We start from the raw sequence: 19295 nt of genomic DNA on the forward strand, positions 1-19295 counted from the left end.
TGGCATTCAAAGCTGGAAACCCTGGGCTGTGTGTGGTACCTGGACACCTTAGCCCAGCGGAAGATTGCCCAGGGGACAAGCACGTCAATCTCATGACTCAGTTCTTCAACCATCTTAACAGAAAAGCCCAACCAGAGAATCAAGGACAGTCTTTTCAGAGCCGGGTGGGTGGCCGAGGCCTGAGCAGGGGTGAGGACGTCGTCTGCGGGCAGTCGACAGCTGTGTCTCACCTGGCATCTTCTGGGGACTCGGCGATCAGGTGGAAGGTCCTATCGGCCATGATGATGTCAATCCCGTTCTCTTTGCTGGTGTTATCTATGATCTCTCTGCCAAGTAGCAAAAGCACCAAATACACATTAGGACCACAGACTCCTTAAGAGTAAGCAGGAAAAGCCATTTCACCAAACTGCTGATGGGAGTTAGAAACTGTAACTGAAAAATCAAACACCCACTTCAGCCTTTTTTTTTAAGAAATGATGAAGATCCCTGTGTCCTCCGGAGGGTGGCGGGGGGGGAGGGGTGGGTGAGGAGACGGGGTCTTCTCTGCTTCTAGAGAGAGAGGAAGTCTCACCCGGGACCAGGGGTAGGTGTTTCCTTGAGGTCGGTAGACTACTCTAAGGAGAAGTCTCTCTCCTCACTCTGGCCCACCCAATGCCTGCCCCTGCTGAGGCCTTAGAAGGCTTGGGGCAGCTGCCCCCAGTCTGGCCCACACCTTCCCTCGGCTCCTCTCACTGCCCTACAATGGGAGGACCCCTACAAGGCGACTAGTGTGGCTTGGGCTCTTCTCCAGGTCCTCATGGCTTCCCACTTGAAGGCCTTGGCTGACATCTCTGACATACTCCACCTCGTATGGGCACATTATTTCTACTGGGGGCTCTGGGCTGAAGAGCAGTGTTTGGGTGTTTCTGGATTTCAACACCACCTTGCTCTCATCCCAACATGGAGGTTTAAAATCGGTGGACCAGGTTAACAAGATCAGGGTAAAACACAAGCAGATGTTGGCACAGAAACAGAGATGGCCAAATAACTGATGACAAAGGAGCTTGGGGATAAAGCCAGCTTGCTTTGCCAAGTGAAGGAGTATAACTCTTCACAGTACAATATTCATTTCACATCTACACACCTAAACAGTCTAATTAGAAAAAATAAATATCTTAGAGCTAGAATCACTGAGACAAGATAAAATATTTTTAAGGATCAAGATGGTGAGAATTCCTTCAGCAGTCTGTGACCCCCTTTCTGAGCAGGAAGAGGTGAGAGATGGGCAGGAATCAGCCAAGTCTCGGGTCACAGAGTCTCCTGAGCAGGACTCTAGGGAAACTGTCCAGACCATGTCATCCTGGACCGGCCACTCTGCCGCAGTCTCCGGAACTCGGCAACCTTGTGCGTAAAGTGAGAGATGAGACTGTGATCTAGCTGGAAGGCTGTGGTTCTGGACCACTGTGGCCCACATGGTCCTGGGCAACGTTCAGAAACACAGGCGGTGGGGGGGGGAGGGGGGCTCTCTTCAGGGTGGGGCCCTGGGACCTGCACTTGTAAAAAGCTTCCTTGGAGAGGGAGTGATGATATTGTCAGGGTCACGATGCAATATCTGGAAACTCTGTAGGATAAATGCGGTGGCATCTTCAATGACAGCGAGTGTGTGAAGAAAATGATGGGGGGGGAATGTTGTATAAATTACAAGAGATTTGAGAGATCGGTCAATGGATTAAAAATTATAAGCCTTACTTGGATTCTGATTGGAAGAAATAAACCAATCCAAACCAGCAAGAGCACTATCACCTCCATATACAAGACAACTGGGGAAATCTGAACAATGACTGGAGTCTGGATGATTGAGAAGTTACTGTTATTTTTTTAAATGCTGTCACCATAATGTGATTATATATTAAGAGTCTTAATCTCTAAGTGTATACTAAAATATTTAGAGATAAAATTCTGATGTCAGGAACTTGCTTTACAGAACACAGCCTGTAGGGGGAGCAGTGCGGGTGGGGTTACAGATGAAACACTAGGGCCATGGGCTGGCGGGGGGAGGGGGCGGGTGGTCACAGCTGAAAGCTGCCTAACAGCGCAGGGATTTCATTATATTCCCCTGCCTGCTTCTGCATAGGACTGAAATTTTCTGTAACAAAACATTTCAAAATATAAAGTGGATACTTTTAATTAATGCCAATAAAAAAATCTTAATGTGGTGAAACCCTAACAACTCCTTGCCCTCCCTCTGCAGAACAGGACAGAAACGGCCGAGTAAGAGCTAATGTCTTCTCAACTCTGTAATTTTCACAAAGCACCCGGAGAAGAGGGCTTTTTATTAAGCAGCACAGAGCAAGGTGCATGAGGATTATACATCAGTTTCCACCAGGGAAATTCCCTCTCTGTTCCCTGCTCTGAGCTTCCTGGCATTTGTCGGGGAGCGTCCTATAGGCTGAATCAGGAGGAACATCAGGGATGCAGGGCTGAGAGGCAGAAGCACACAGCTGTGTCATGCTATGGAAATTTCTGGTAGGATTTAGATTCACAGCCCCACACGCTCACGCCTGCGCTGGATCATGGGCTCCTAACACACCCCAAGGGCAGCCTGGAGAAGTCCAATACTCCACTGTCTGCACTTCGTTATTTGCCCTTAAAATTAAATGCGTAGAACACTCTCCTTGTTTAACTTCCCATACTTTTTAATAAATAATGTTCTAAAGTCGCTGATGCTGGTTAGAAACAAAACACCATTTTCAGGTCTCGTGACTTTAGGAGTTAATCTGTCTCAAAGCTTATTTTACCCGTTTTCTAAATATGGTGGTTGCTTGGTTTTGAGTGGAGTAATGGCTAATGGTTATCCCAAAGCACTTAATGTCTAGTATCAAGTTACCCAGCTGCCGCGAAGTCCAACAATTTCCTGAAAACCTTAATGTTTAACCCAAAGAATAGGTCCTCAATAGTCCAGGGCTTTGGTTCTATAAGAGGTGGCAGCAAAGGGGGGCGTGTTGGATTCAAAGCCCAGTTCTGTTCCTCTCACTGCTGGATACAACGATGGCTGAAATAGCCCACAAAAGTAAAAGATAAAGGATTCATTTAAAAAAAACATCTCTAAGAATGAAGGGTATTCAAAAAGCTAAAAAAAAAAAAAAAATGAAGGTAGTCAAAAGTTACAATCTTCCAGGGCACCTGGGTGGCTCAGTCAGTTAAGCGACTGCCTTCGGCTCAGGTCATGATCCTGGAGATCCTGGATCGAGTCCCGCATCGGGCTCCCTGCTCGGCAGGGAGCCTGCTTCTCCCTCTCCCCCTCCCCCTGCTTGTGTTCCCTCTCTCGCTGTGTCTCTCTCTGTCAAATAAATAAATAAAATCTTTAAAAAAAAAAAAAAAGAGTTACAATCTTCCAGTTACCAAATAAGTCCTGGGGCCATCATGTACAGCATGAGAGAATTAGTTAAGAGTACAGTATCGCCCATTTGGATAAAGTACTAAGTGAGTAGATCTTAGAAGTTCTCATCACCAAAAAAAAAATTGTTAACTATGTGTGGAGATGGATGTTCACTAGACTCCCTGTGGTGATCACTCTGCAATATATACAAAGGTGGAATCACTTCATTGTACATCTGAAACTCACATGCTATATGTCAGCGACACCTCAAAAACTAAAGCAAAAAACCAAACACCTCCAGATGGGCAGTCTGGTTCCAACTTAGCAATCTGTTGTGGTGTGTTGATCAGTAAAAGCTTCTTAACCCACTGTTCAATATTCGAGGATCCCTGCACACAACCAATCACATCCCCACCAGGACCAGCGGGCATCTTACTGAGAGCCAAGGGTCTGAACGTGACCATGAGAAGTGAACGGTTCACAAAGTCATTTCCCCAGGCCCCTAACAATTCGATCGGCTCAAGTGAATGACTGGGACGCACTTGACGCCTACAACCTACTGCTTCGAAGACCGCGGGCCAGGTGGCCTTGGAGGCATCGACATGAACGACCGAGCAGCCCCCGAGCACCACCCCACTGGGCCATCTCCGGGGTCCGTCAACATACTTGGCCGTCCGGACCTCCAAGGTGCCTTTGAGCTTCTCCTCGCTGTCATTTTCAAAGTACATCAGCTTGGACTGGCGGAGGACAAACCAGCGCTTCTTCCAGTTCCTCCTGGACAGCGTGGAGGAGCCCCCACCTTTTTTGTGGAGCCAGCCTTGCTTGAGGGCCTCCTGCTTGGAGCGGAACCACAGGAAGGTTTCATCCTTGAGGACGCACCAGCGGCGTTTCCAGGAGTTCATTAAGCCACCTGTTCCCCCAAGATAGGGTAGGGAGGGGTTTGAGAAAAGTCAATCACACTGCATGACGACATCAGTGGAGCGTCTCAAGGTTCAGCCTATCCTCCACTTTGCCCAACCGCCGTGCCCCCAGACACCCCCCGACAAAGCATGGTGCCTGCCGGCTTGTGTTCAGGGGGCGGTGGGCGACACTACACTAGCTTGGCTGGATTACACAGCAATGCTGTCCCTTCCTTATTCCCAAAGCAGCTCCCACTCAGCTGAGAAATCTTGGTGAGGTGCTGGCAGAAACACAACTCATGAGCTGACACTCTAACCCTGGGATGAGTCGAGATGGGGCGCAAACCATCTCCGAACAAATGGATCATGCTTATCTCCAAATGCCCCAGAGAGGAGAAATTAGTTTAAAATGGTGTCAAAGTTTACACACATTCCTTCTTCCTTATTTGGTCAATGGGGGGGGGGGCGGGTGGAGAGGGAGAGGGGTACAAGACTTAAAACTTCCATAGGAAAATAAAACAGGGCTTTTTTGGATAAACACTTTTCAAAGAAAAGTATCATCATCTGAAAATCGTTTATATGTAAAAAGTGTAGATTTAGGACATGAAACGAGAATTAGCCATAATTCATTTAGTAGAAAACGTTTTCAATAAGAGAAGTAAAACAAGGATATACATATATCTTTTATAAGATAAAAATATTCCTAAGGGGGCACTTAGCTGGCTCAGTCGGAAGAGCATGTGACACTTGATCTTCGGGTTGTCTGAGCCCCACATTGGATGTACAGATTACTTAAAAATGAAACCTTTAAAAGAAACTTCTAATATTTTTCCAGCAGAATAATTTTATCTTAGTATTCTAGATTTCCCAAGGACGGTCAAAGATGACATCTTAACCACCATCAATCAAAAAGTCTCTTACGGAATCCACTGAAGGATACTGAATCTACTTCAGTAATTTATTATAAAGAGACGAGTTACATTTTTTGATCAGCCAGTCTTAAAAATAAGGCACAGGTGAACACAGATCCTGAAAGAATAAAGAAAATGCTTTCTTTTCCAGATTGGAGGTGGCTTGAACACAGACCTTCTCAGATTAATTTCTTCAATGATTGCTTCAGTGAGCACAGAACTGAACCTCACAGTGAAACAGATGAGGTAATGGCAACATTACTTGGGGTCTGGCGTGCAAGGCACTTGCTTTCGCTGGACACACCGATGCCTTTTCTTTCTTTGGGGGGGAGAGAGAGTGTGTGCACGAGCAGGGGGAGAGGGAGAAGCAGACTCCCCACTGAGCAGGGAACCGACATGGGGCTTGATCCCAGGACCCTGAGATCATGACCTGAGCCGAAGGCAGGAGCTTTACCGACTGAGCCCCCAGGCACTGCCCCCCCTCCCCCCATGCCCCTTCTTAAACCTAAAGCACTGCCTGCTCGCTTGGCTGAGAAGTCCGGAACCACGCCACGCTCCAGGGCGGTTTCCTAACAAACTACAAACTCGCCAAGGGATACCAGAATCAAACTTCTTTCTGATTTGTGGCTTTAATCTGGGTTTCTCAAAGCAAGCCCAGAGGAAACTGTAGTACAAAGTTATTCTATGATCTTATTGTCTTCAGGTGATAAAGGTTAATGACGTTGTAGGAGGAGAGATGGGGACTACAGCTTCTAGTGGTGAGCACTGAGCAAGGTGTGCAAGTGCTAATTCATTATGTCGTACACTTGAAACTAAGATAATACTGTATATGTTAGTTAATACTTTGATTAAAAAATGTTTTTAAACGATAAAGGTTATTCACAGTTGTTTTGAAGACACAGATTATACCCGTTATCACCACAGCCACCACCTCGAGTTTATTCACTCTATTGGTCTTATGCTAAGAATGGGACTCACTCCCAGCAGTCCCTCTCCAATTCTGGGTGCTCTCTCAATACTTCATCATTTGTAGAATTCGATCAATGCTATTAATTCCGTAATGGCAAACCCTTTATGGAGACTATTAGGCTGGTGCAAACGCATTTATGCTCAAAACATAATCTGGTGGTTAGATTTTCTTTATCATTGGTTTCTCTCAAACGTTTGGTCACAACTTTATAAATACTTTATTAAAGATTAAATGATGATGTGTCAAAGATTAGAAGGTGACGCATTTATATGACAACTTGTTTTATTAAGAGGAATTTGCCAAAAATTCACTTGTCTACCTTCTTGGGCTCTTCATGCTTTAATCTTAAGATTTCAATGCTTTGAGTAGATCTTTATTTTTTCTAATCTTATTTGTTTTACTCAATTATGTAATAAATCCAAATGCCATAGAAGAGTGAATTATAGGGAATTCTAAAGCTAACTTAGGGAACTAGAATTAACTAGGGGTGGGGGAAATATATACTACAAATAAAAAGCTTATATTTATCCTCAGAAATGAATGACAAAAATCTTAAAATACTCTGATTTCATACTTCTTAGATTAACTTCTGATTTGTGACTAAATTTTTTCTTTTATTGAGTATTCTAGTGAACACTTGATTACTCAGTTCAAAATTTTCAATCTTTTTCATTCTAGCACACCTATAAAAATTTCCACCAACCAATGACTTCAGGCAATAGGAAGATCCCCTGTAAACTAAACCTAGCGAGGTTTCCATGAGCACTTTGGGGCTCTGGGGTTGAGAACAGCAGACCTTTGAAAAGCCAGTGACTGATACTCGTAGCTAGACTGATGTTGAAGATGGCAGGGTGGGGGGGTGCAGAAGCAGCAAAAAAAAAAAAAAATCAAATGAAAATAAAAATGTAAGTGAAGAACAGGAAAACTATTAAGGCGGAGAAGTAATATGAAAAAAGATAAATATGCCAGTAGGAAGGAGAAGCAAAGGCAAAGAACAGAAGAAACAGGGAAAGGGAACACAGAATAAAAATTTTTTCATGGAGGGAAACAGAAGGTAGGAGAGACGGCAGTGGAAAAGAAAGTGAGGAAGAGTCAGGAAGACCTGCTGACAGAGAAACGGGGAAGGGAAAGGAAAGGACGGGTGGCAGAGTGAAGGGCATCATCAGTGGGATGATCCCATCCCCCAGATCTGGACCTGGTTCCTCATGTAGCCTGGAGCCGTGAGAGAAACCAGACAGACCCTTCTTTCAGGGATCCATGTGAAACTCCTACCAAAACCTGGTGAGGACTGTGGCTTCTCATGATCCCTGTCACAGATTTAGAAGTCAGAGTTGAGGGATGCCTGGGAGGCTCAGTCGGTTAAAGTGTCCAACTCTTGATTTCAGCTCAGGTCATGATTTCAGGGTCATGAGATTGAGCCCCGCATCAGGCTCCGTGCTGAGTGTGGAGCCTGCTTAAGATTCTCTCTCTCTCTCTGCCTCTCCCTCTGCTCCTCCCACCTGCACCCAAATAAAAAAACTTAAAAAATAAAATATAAAATATAAGTCAGAGTTGAGAACACGGAAGAGGCATGACCACAAGGGCCTAATTAAGTTCCTTTCCAGAAGGAGTATGCTTTGAAGTCCTTAAGTATTAAGGGCCAATACAAGACATTCAAAATTTAACAGCAGTCAAAATATACAACCCAAATCCTTGTCATGAAGTGTGGGGTAGACAGCAGGTGTCATAAGCAGTCAAGGCAAGGTGCACCCCTGTCTCAGATCTTTACTTTTCTCCCACGTATAGGAAACCCTTCTAGATTCTCTAACACTCCCACGGAAGGGAAAGGTGCAGTGTATCATTATAACGGGCTACGCCAACTGCAGCAGAAGCGAGAGAGAGAAAGGAAAGGAAAAGTGTGTGTTGGCCAGGGCGTGGGAGATGTAGGAAGAAAGGAAAAGAGCACAGAAATGAGATGGGGTGGCAAGAGAGAGGAGACAGGGCCCGAAGACGGTGACGGTGGCTGCATCCTCTGGCCTAATGCTGTGAGAATCCAAGCAGCGTTCTTTGTGGTATGATCATGGCACCCCCGGCATCCCTCGTTCACCTCAGAGGACCTAACGCCAGGTGGGGGCCATGGAGAGTGATCTTCCTGGTCCCCCTCAATCAGCCTCCGTGAAAACAAAACCTCAGCGGTCCATGGCTCTACCGCACCCCCCTCCCCAGGCGCCCTGGGGACACGGGTCCTACCTTTCATGTATAGAAAGCTGTGGAAGTAAGGCAGGGTGACACAGCTATACACCGAATCCCTCCGGTAAGAAAGTTCATCGTCTGTATCAAACCTAGAATCAAAGTCCTCTTCGCTGTCTTCAAACTGGACAAGAAGGAGAGAGCCAACGGTGAGCCAAACAGAAAAGTCAACAAAAATGCCCAGCATCTGTCAACATTGAAAAACAAAACAAAACCTGGCAGAAGCAACAGGAGGATTCATACCATTTACAACACAGGGTGGTCATCAAAAGAATTACAAAACACCGACCTGTAAGGTCAAATGATCTATCGAACTGATACGATGCGAGACATACTTTCGTCCAAAGGCTGTTCTAAAAACACTGCTGTTCAAGGGTATAATTTTAATCAAACCCTACAAAAGTTAATTCCCTTTAAATTACAATGATAAGAATACCTTCAAGCCTTAGGAAATCAAGGGGCTATTTAAGGCAGAGCCAATGGGAAAAAATAAAAGTCAACCATAAATAAACCCATATGCTAGAAAGCGCAGGTGTAAGCCATTAAGGAGCGCAGAACCAGGTAGAACATGCGGGGAGTGGACCGTGAAGCCACCCGAAGGCTAGACCTTTCGCCCGTGTGCCCTTGGCCATTCTAGTTGTAATTTAGGGCGGGCTTTATTTCCCCACCTGCTGGGAGGCTATGACCCACACAGCTCGCGTTTGCATTTGCAGTGCCAGTTTTCTTAGGCGAGTCTGCGCTCTGTGCTCAACCTACAGCAAGCACGTCAAAGCTCCATCTACTAATGCGATTGCTTTGGGCCAGAGAAAGCGGTGGAGGATCCTCCTCAAGAGCCCGACTCTGAAACCTGGGCTCCCCCGGGGCCAGACAAGGTCCACCCCGCACCCCACCGCCCAGGCCCCCGCGGGCCACGCTCACCGAGGACTGCGCCCCCTCCGAGCTGAAGCGGTACGCCCCGGAGCTGTTGTAGGTCCCCACGGAGCAGCGGTAGTCCGGGGACCACTGGCTGCCGTACGAGTTGGAGAAGGTCACGCTGCTGCCCGAGGCGAGGGCGCCGTCCTCATCGTCGTCCCGGTCGTAGTCGTAGTCGCCGTCCGGGGGGGGGAGGCCGCCGCCGCCGCCGCCCGGGGGCACGCAGTAGGCGGGCTCCCCGCGGGACGAGCCGTGCTCCGACGGGGCGAGGAGCACCGTGCTGTCGGCGCTGGCGCTCGTGGGCACCACCGTGTCGTTCATGTAGGGGTCCTCCTCCGACGACTCGTCGCTCGTGCGGATGCCGCTAGTTCGCTGGTCCGAGTGGCCGTGCTCGCTGGGGTTGGGCGAATCCTTGAAGGCGTCGTCGTCGGCCTCGAAGCCCTCGTCCACCTCCTCGTCCGGGTAGGGCTGGCTGAAGTTGAAGCTGGGCTTCTCGGCGCCCGCGCCCTCCGCCGGCCCCCCGAGCTCGGCCGGGCACTCGCCGCCCACCGACAGGGAGCGCTCGATGTTGCGGACGCACTCGTCGATCTCGTCGAAGTTGAGCGACTCGAGGAACTCCTGCGCCGCTCGGCACGCTTCGTCCTCCAGCCTCCTGAGCTCCTCGTCCCGCAGCTGCTGCAGCTTCTGCAGCGACGCCTCGGTCAGGGACAGCTCCCGCCGCTCCTTCATGCGCTGCAGGTCCTCGATCTCTTTCTCCAGACGCAGGATCTCCTCCACCTGCCTGTTTTCCTTCTGCTTCTCCAGGTCACAGTGCAGTCCCGCTTCCCTCGGACTCTTGTGCAAGGCTTCCGGCTCCTGCGGCTTCCGGGCGGCTTCCTCCTGGGCAGAAGGGGAAGGAGGAGGGCAGCAAGGGTCACGCCAGCCAGGACAGGCATTGCTCCTTCTCTGCAATACAGAACCATGAGGAGCTGTGCTTTCTTTCTATGGGCTGAACTGTGTGCGCCCGCCACCAAGTGGATGATGTTGAAGCCCTAATCCCCCCTACCACAGAATGTGTATTTGGAGACAGGGCTCTGAAAGAAGTGATTGAGAATAAGGCCATGAGGGCGGCTGTAACCCCAGCTGACCGGTGTCCTTACAGATGGAGGAGATCGGGGGACACACAGAGACACCAGGGATGCATGCACACAAGTGCAAGCCCACGGGAGGACCCAGTGAGAAGGTGGCCACGTGCAAGGTAAGGAGAGAGGCCTCGGCAGAAAGCAAACCTGCCGACACCTTCATCCTGGGGGGTCTAGCCTCCAGAACTGTGAAATAACGATTTGTTGAACCCACGCGGGCTGTGGTACTTTGTGAGGGCAGGGCTAGCCAACTAATGCAGAGCTTACAGGGGTTTATAGAAATGATGCTTAAAACCTCAGATATTCACTAAGTTTTACTCAGTTGTAGCGGGTTGCGCTTCATCAGCGTCTCCTTTAAAACTCTTCTTCTTGTCTCTTTATACTTTATTTTCGTTTTGAATCCTTACATCAAAGTGTTTGAGGTGGGAAGGAAAGGGGCAGATGAGATGGCACACGGTCAACAGCATTCTTTACCTGTTGGGCGAGGAGCTCAGCTTCTCTTCGTGCCCTCTCTCTTTCTCTAAAAATGTAAAGGAAAAAGATGGTGAAAATAACCAAAAGCAATGAAAAAAAAAAATCCCAGAAGCACGTTTCTGAGAGAGCACTACCTTTTTAAAAGATAACTTTGCTAAATACAATTTAAAAAGGATGAAGGATGGACCCTCTTCCTCTGGCCAGTTGGCTCATTCTGTGCATGAATAAAAATGCACAGAACTCGGTATTCAAGGCTGCCAAGGAATTTTATATCCAAGCCACCAGGAGGTAATGTTTCAAACAGAAGGTTCTGCAGCATCCGCTGAGAATTCTTGCTGCAAGAATGGATATTGACCTTAAAACTTTCAAAAGGTGCCCTTCTGCTTCATCCGAGCAAGAAAGCTAGTGTATACCTCTCCTCTTCCTCCCGTTTCCTCTTCTCTTCCTCCTCCCGTTTCTCCGCCAGCAGGCGTCTGTAAATTCGCCGAGCAATCTGACCTCGGAGTCGCTTCTGGAAAACTATGGCTGCTTTCTTCAGGTGCAAAAATCTCCTCCTCAGAAGGAATGCTCTGTAATTCTTCTGTATGATCACTATGCAATACAGGACCTTTCTGTATTGCTTTCTGAAAATGGAAAACAAAACGGCGCAACAGAATAGCTGTTGAGGTAATGAGGCTCCGAGCTCTTCAAATGAGTTTACATTAATGCTACAAGACAGAAGAAGAGGGCCAAGTTCTGAACGTCTCATTACAGGGACGGGAGCGAACGGGAGGAGGCCCCTTTGGACAAAACAAAACGGAAGGATAACAAAAGAATAACAACAAACAAAACTAAAGCAAGAACCTTATCATTATCTTGGCTAAATAAGCCCATAACCCCTAATGCTGACTTTGAAGAAGCCTGGGAGAGGTTGGCTTGTAAACAGCTCCAAAAAAGATTTGATGTAGTCTCCCGTTCTCATGAGGGGGAAAGAAAAAGGCCACAGCAGGATGGTCTTCAGAAAACGGAACAGCGTGGGGTTTCACAGAGCAGGCAGGTCCGCAGAGATGGACAGAACTCTAGTGCACAAGGCAAGAAGCTGCCTCACTGGGCAAACACGGGGGTGGGGGTGGGGGGTTCTCTGTGGACCCGATGGGCCAACAGCCAAGTCAACAGCCAGGCTGCCTGGCTTCAATACACGACACAGAGGAACTGGGTAAACTACTTAAATATCTCGGCACTGTCCCCTCCTGTCATCGCTCTAATGGAGACAGCAGGAGGCCCCTTGCCTATGTTCACCCAAGTCAAGCCAACTGGGCATCTGGCATCGCTAGTTAGGAGCGCTACGCTGAGACTCCCCATAGCCTGGTCCTCACCTCCATCCAGGTCTGTTGTAAGTAAAAGCAAACAAGGGCTACCCCGCCTGGTGACACATACAGGGGGAGGCCTCCTCTTGCCACTTATACTTTACGGCTTCTCCCCTCTGTGTGCTTCTTACCGTGCCAAGTAGCCCAAGACGTGGGCCCGGATCACCATGGCCGCCCTCGTAACTTCCTCCTCCCGTTGCTTCTCCAGTTTCTGCTCCAGGGATTCTCGAAGGAAGACCTGGCCGAGGGAAAGGGACGCATCAGAAGCAAAGAACATGGCTGGTAAAAGGAGGTTCTCTCCAAGTCAGAGATATCTTTTCGAAGTCAGGCTTTCCTCTCTCTCCGTAAATTTGCTCCAAACACACAGCCATGTGTTCTAGAACAGTGCTTCTCCAACTCCCTGTGGCGAAGGGCTGCTTTGTTTTTTTAACTTTCCATCTGTCATGTACTAAGACATTCGAAAAATAGAGCAAAAATATATTACTAGGAAGAAAAAGCAAAGATACAGAAAATAAAAGCCCCCCCCCTTTTTTTTGGTTATTAGATCCAACAGGCAAAGAGGACTATGAAGTTGCCATCAAAGTTTACACTCACTTAAGTGGGACAAATAGTTCATGGACCAGCACCAGTCCCACATGAAGTGTAAGTCGCAAGAAACACAGAGAGACACTCTATGTTACAAAAGGAAAGAAGGAAAGGGAGAGAGGGGAAAAAAAAAAAAGAACTTTGCAAAATGTTACTTTACTAGCACATGGAAACTCTCTCTGCATAACTGTTAAGTGATTACGATCACGGTATCTTGGCCTCAAAAACTTTTAATGCGCATTTAAAAGTTGACATTAAGACTGTAATTCTGAGGGCGCCTGGGTGGCTCAGTTGGTTAAGCGTCTGCTTTTGGCTCAGGTCATGATCCCAGGGTCCTAGGATCGAGTCCCACAGTGGTCTCCCTGCTCAGCACGGAGTCCGCTTCTCCCTCTCTCCCCTGCCCCCCCGCTCATGCTCTAATAAATAAAATCTTAAAAAAAAAAAAATGTAATTCTGAAAACGGAGTTTGAAATTAGAATTGAACCATTTCCGCTCCATCTCCGTTTGACCCTCACAAGAATACCAGAATTGGGACAAAACAGATCATAGCTATTTGCTGGCCTATTTCTGGGAACAGGCACCTCAACCCTATGCTTATTAAATAAGGGAAGTATATCTGCTAATTGGCACTCTATCAGAATTCCCAGTATTTAAAAAGATGTGAAAACATTAAGACCCTCCCTTAATCAAGGTAGCTTTAAATTTTATAATTTCAGATTTACTGTCTGCATAAGAAATTCTGAACTATTTCCTAGAAGAATTAGTGCCAAATATTTTTATGCTTTTCTGTTAACGGTCAGCCTGGAAGCATTTTGGTGGTGGTGGGCGGGAGACTAAATGACACTCTCTCTCACTCATGATGTTTTGATTTATGCTCCTGTGAGTCATTCTGGCCTATAATGATGCATTATGTTTTCTTAATAGCACATTTTCCCAGACACTCTGCTCTGCTTCTTCCAAGACATTTGGGCAAAAAAAAAGCGAATAAAGAATCCTACCACCATGTGACTCACAGAAGCTTTACCTACTCCTGCTCTGGGTTCCCGAGCACTTGCAAAACTCTACCACAAATAATTCTCCTAGAAAAGTTTTTCATACACCTCTCTTCCTATAATTGCAATTATATGCTCTACTGATGCATGAAGAGACTGCATCTTTGGCCAAAAAAAAAAAAAAAAAGTAAAGGACAGAAGCTGCAAGTATAAAGCTTCTGTATTTGATAATAAAAAGTTTTCAGAAATACGAATCTCTGAAGCAGTTTTCATCAAGACTAGACTTTCAAGAAGTATTTAAACCTCTTTGAGACTTTTTTCCAGCATTAAAGATCTTATTCTAATGCTGTTGCTCTGGGGAGTATTTAAAAGTATGAAAGTCAAATCTTGGGGAAGCACGATGGTGGCGGGGCTATAATGAAACAAAATGCCAGTTCTAATGAGCAACATATTTATTCCACGATCAAATAGCTTTATGAAGGGAAGAGTGTCTTTCACCTTCCTGGAAGTCTACAGAATGTCTTGGTTTGAATCAGAATCAGAGAAATACCTGCTTTAGTGTTAGATTTCATGCCCATCCCAAAGAGCTCTCTGCTCCACCTAGTACATTTACTTCCCCATCTTTCTCTAGATGCTCTTCCACTAACCCGAAGGGCAAACAAATAGAGCTGAACACTTTTAGAGGCCCGACTCAGCTTAAGAACATCCACCCTGAATTTATGCAAGGACACACAGAAAGCCACGTCCGTTCTCCCAGCCCAGCAGCGGCCATATCCCCGTCCTCCTGGGACGCGGCCAAGATGGAGCCAGCATGACCCAGCTTCTGTGGATGGAAGTGCTGCCCTCAGCAGGTGCCACCAAGTGGCTCAGGAAAGGGCAGTGCCCACTTAAGGGACTGCCCTGATGAACTCGACTCAACATACAAGATGAACAATTTCATCTGGCTTTTTTTCATCCTTATCCTAATAGTTCAAGAGCCCAAGGATTATTCTAGTAAAATGTCTTTATAAAAGAAATACCTCTTGCAGACTTTATTGCCATAGAACAGAGGGGGAAAGGTCTGGCAACAGAGTCCAGGTGGTCAGAAAAATGAAATGTGTCAGAGTCACAAGGCAGCAGGAAGAGTCAAAACGAGGTCACCCTCAACTCAACCTCACAGCGGGGACACACAGGGGAATGTTCTGGACGGGCTGTTCACCGGAGGTTCAGGCAGGACTCCTACCTGAGTCCCCAGCAGATATGAATTCTTGCCTTCCAAGTACTAAATGTGTTTTTATGTGAGTCAACTAATTTAGACCTGGTACCGTGTTTAATTTGCCGACTACAACACTGTCCACGTTTCCCTCCGTCACGTGTGATGGGAATTTCTTTACTAGAAGAGCCAGATGTTCATTAGATTTCAAGGCTTTAAAATCAAAGACCTTCTGGTAGCAACACTGACCAAAACACACACTAATGTATAATTAAGTCAAACAGTGGTCAAGGTCAAAGCTATTTAGTGGACACAATTCAAACGCTCCGATGTTTACATTTTCTTCCCAGTGTTTCTGTGAACCGTCAAGTTTCCATCCTACTTCTACCTCCAACTGGTCAACAATTAAAGTTTAACTCCTCTCTAAAGATGTCCTCATCCTGAATGCTTTCCTGAGCATTTCAATCCACAGTGAGGTCTCTCCTGGAGAAGCGGTGTCCTTATTCCTAGAGGAGATGATGCTGTGTGATTGATTGGTGGCACGTGGATGTCTTCTCTCCCGGGAACATAGTAACCTGAAGGGCCACGTCATTATATCTCTGTGTCCCCTGTGCTATGCCTGGTTCCAAGCCTTGCTTGGGCCTCATTTCCATAATGTAACTGTAACTGAACGTGAAGTTGGATTGGTTCTTGAGAGCTCAGAGAAGAGACCTGTATTGTCTGAGACATCACGATCTTTGCTGTCATTCCACTGTATAAGGCAGCGGGACAGGAGGAGGGTAGCCGTTGATAGAGAATGCAGTATCTTTTTGATTAAAAAGTCAGAGCAGGCTGATATTGTATTGTCAAGAGCTCCATTTGAGCCATCTTTAGAAAGTTTCCCCGGGGGGACTACATGAGTGATACCCTCGTTCCATCCCTTATAGTTTTCTAGCGCTTACCAGACATTGACTGAGCTCCTACTCTGTGCACTATGTAGAAGAATGAACAATCAACTCTATGTTCTCTCCTGGGTGATTGTAGAGAAGTCACCGGGTAACACCAAGACGGCACGAGACCATGTTGAGTGTCACAACGGGACTGATGTAGATGGCAGAGGAGGGGGCTTGACTCAGTTTGGGGGTGTATTTTTCGTGCGGGGTGCAATGGAGAATGTCAAAAAGGATTCCTGTCCAAGTCCATGTCTAAGCTAAGACTGGAAGGATGGGTTAGATAAATAGGGGATCGAGGTGGGGGCCAGAGGGAGGAGAATTCCAGGCAGGAAGACCTATAAACCTGTGAGGACACATCCTGAGATGACCCCCCAGTGAGTTACACCCTGGTTTAATCCTGCAAGTGTGGGTGGAAACGGACTTCCTTCTAGCAAACGGAATATGGACAAGTGATGGGATGTCACTTCTGCGAATACATGAATTATAAGGACTCCGGCTGAGCGCTCCTGCCGGCCTTGAAGAAGTGAGCTGCCATGTTGTGGGACGGATCACATGGTAAGAAACTGCTGGGGCCTCCAGGAGCTCAGAGCGGTCCTGGGTGGCAGCCAGTAAGAAAACAGGGACCTCAGTCCTACAACTGCGAAGAACCAGATGCTGGCACCACATAAGCTTGGAAGAGGACCCCGAGCTCCAGAAGGGAATGCAGCCCCAGCTACATTCTGACTGCAATTCGGGCGACCCCGGCAGAGGTCCTAGGTAAGCCATGCCTGGAGCCCTGACCTATAATACCGTGAGGGAATTAAAACATGTGCTGTTAAAGCAACTACGTTAGTGGTAGCTTGTTACACAGCAACAGATAACTAATCAATACCTCTGCATGCCATCACTACCCTGTTGGATGTTTGTATCTTAAATCCCTGCCAGGGTGAAAGTGCTCAAGAGTAGACGAGCATGGGCCGCCTGGGTGGTTCAGTCGGTTGAACATCTGACTCTTGATTTCAGCTCAGGTTGTGATCTCAGGGTCATGCGATCAAGATCGAGCCCCAAGCTCAGTGCGGAATCTGCTTGAGATGCTCTCTCCCTCTCTCTTTCTGCCCCTCCCTCCAACTCTCTTTCTTACTCTCTAAAATAAATAAATCAATCTTAAAAAAAAACTTAAGAGTGAAGAGTACGTCCATTATACACTCTCCCTTGCTGAATGTCCCCACATGATACGTCCATACTTGTCACTGATGTGAAAATGGACAGAATGTTTGTGTCCTCTCCATTTCCCAGTGTGATGGGATTTGGACGCGGGACCTCTAGGACGTAATTCGGTTTGGATGATGTCAGGAGGGCGGGGCGGGGGGGAGGGCATGATGGGATTAGTGCCCTCTAAGAAGAGGGAGAGAAGCCCGAGCTTGCTCTCCACCGCGTGAGGACCCTGCTCTCAGACTTCCAGCCTCCAGGACTGTGAGAAATAAATGTCTGTTCTTCAAGGCACCCAGTCGGTGGTATTTTGTTATAGTAGCCCAAATGGACTAAGACAGTGAGAGGGAGTCTTAAGCAGACTCCACAGTCAGAGCTGGGCCCAACACGGGGCTCGATCATGACCCTGAGATCATGACCAGAGCCGAAATCCAGAGTTGGACGCTCAACTGACTGGGCCACCCAGGCGCCCCCTTTTCCCTTTTCCCTTTTTTTAAAGAAATAAATTCTTTGGTTAAAAACAATGTAATATGAGTGGAAGCTTTAAAATATTTTTTGGATGCTGCATTGCTACTCAGAGGGCCAGGAGGATGAGGCATGAGGACCACCTCTTATGTTCGAGTACATCCCAACACTCAATGGTCAAGCCCCCCCAGCTGCCTGCATTTCTGTGCCAAGTCACATTTCTGTCTTTCTCGGGTGATGAGGCCCAGGAGCGGAGGGAAAAAACAAGAGTGAACAGCAAGTGAGTATTTCGGCAGCTCCCTGCTACAAGCAGAAGAGGTCACACCACCAATTTTATGGCTAATTTTTGCTGTTGAGGCTAAACTGTCTGCCCCTCAGCTCCTGTCTGGAATAAAACAGATACAGACCTCATCTCAGCCACACCAGCATGTTCCAAAAATGACCTTCACTTGCTTTTCTAGACTGGATTTTGGTCAACCTACAAGATCTCGGACTATTGGCCGGTCTCTGGCACAACAGGTCCTGTGGGGCAGGGATAGCATTCAGTGTCCGGATCATGAACAGTAGAAGGGTCTGGGCTCTCACTTCTCTGAAGCCAGAGGCTGCCCAGCACTTCGTGGCACTGAACTGCTCATCTGCCCAAATGTGCTGACTGCCTGCAGGAACGCACACGCACACTCTGGTCTGAGGTTTCAGAAAACAGAGCTCCTGACAAGTCAAGTACTTCAGATAAAATATTAACTTTTGTCTGGAGGACAAAAGACAACGGTGGGGATGGCACCATATTGTTCCCCAAGTTCAAAAATAATTCGTTAGCAATTGCACAGGATACCTGCCCTAACATCTCCCAGGAGTTCGATGGGATGAATGTTCTTTCTTCTTTTTTTTTTTTCTTTTAAAGATTTTATTTATTGATTTGAGAGAGAGAGAGAACGAGCGGGTGAGGAGGGGCAGAGGGAGAGGGAGAATTGGGGAGCCCGATGCGGGGCTCGATCCCAGGACGCTGGGATCATGACCTGAGCCGAAGGGAGACGCTTCACCGGCTGAGCCACCCAGGCGCCCCACGGGATGAAGGTTCTTTCTCCGTATCTTTACCTTGGTCTTGCCCAGCTGCCACTGACTGTTGGAGGAGTCGTAGAGCTGCAGCAGGGCCGTGCACTTCCCCCGGATGTCCTCGGGCACAGCCGCGTTCCGCATCAGCACTTTATACCTGCCGCATAAAGACGTCACCCGCGTCACCTTTTGCTATGACCCTCTTTTTCCCAGTGCCTCCGAAAAGAAAGAGGATCTATTCAGCCTGGCCTTGCCTTTTGTAGAAATCCTGAAAGGGTCTCCGGACTGCATACCCCGCCTTCCGGATCCTCACCGTCTCCAGCATCCCCGAATATCGCAGCTGGTTTAGCACAACCGCCTGGTCAAACTGGTCTGGCATCTAGAACATGTGAAACGGTGAGAGGATAAAGTGAACGAGGCAATCCCCCCATTCTCTCTCTCTGTCTCACACACACACGTGCACACACGCGCACACACGTAACCCAGACAAAAATACAGAAGAGAAAGCAAACCCCATCCCCAGGGACCCATCACTTGGCTTCAACAACCATCACCCTGTGAATCCAGCACCATCCAGGAGCCCTTACTCCCTGCCCTTAAATTTTTCCGAAGTCCCAGACTTCACATCATCTCATTCGTAAATACAATCAATACCATTTCTCAATATA

At 47.5% G+C, this 19295-nt stretch overlaps 1 protein-coding gene across 1 annotated transcript in view; it reads right to left on the reverse strand.

Moving 5' to 3' along the window:
- The window catches only part of MYO10 (myosin X), a 212680-nt gene that overhangs the window by 20507 nt on the left and 172878 nt on the right, over positions 1-19295 (reverse strand). The window contains exons 20-28 of the mRNA XM_034998745.1: positions 18882-19006; positions 18670-18784; positions 12352-12458; positions 11288-11497; positions 10875-10920; positions 9286-10158; positions 8368-8491; positions 4025-4268; positions 231-326 (exon numbers count right to left, since the gene is read on the reverse strand). Of these exons, the coding sequence (XP_034854636.1) occupies positions 231-326; positions 4025-4268; positions 8368-8491; positions 9286-10158; positions 10875-10920; positions 11288-11497; positions 12352-12458; positions 18670-18784; positions 18882-19006 (1940 nt within the window). The remainder of the gene's footprint in view (positions 1-230; positions 327-4024; positions 4269-8367; positions 8492-9285; positions 10159-10874; positions 10921-11287; positions 11498-12351; positions 12459-18669; positions 18785-18881; positions 19007-19295) is intronic.

This window comes from Mirounga leonina, unplaced genomic scaffold, assembly GCF_011800145.1.
Source record: "Mirounga leonina isolate KUSES-001 unplaced genomic scaffold, KU_Mleo_1.0 Mir_95, whole genome shotgun sequence".
Taxonomy (NCBI): Eukaryota; Metazoa; Chordata; class Mammalia; order Carnivora; family Phocidae; genus Mirounga; species Mirounga leonina.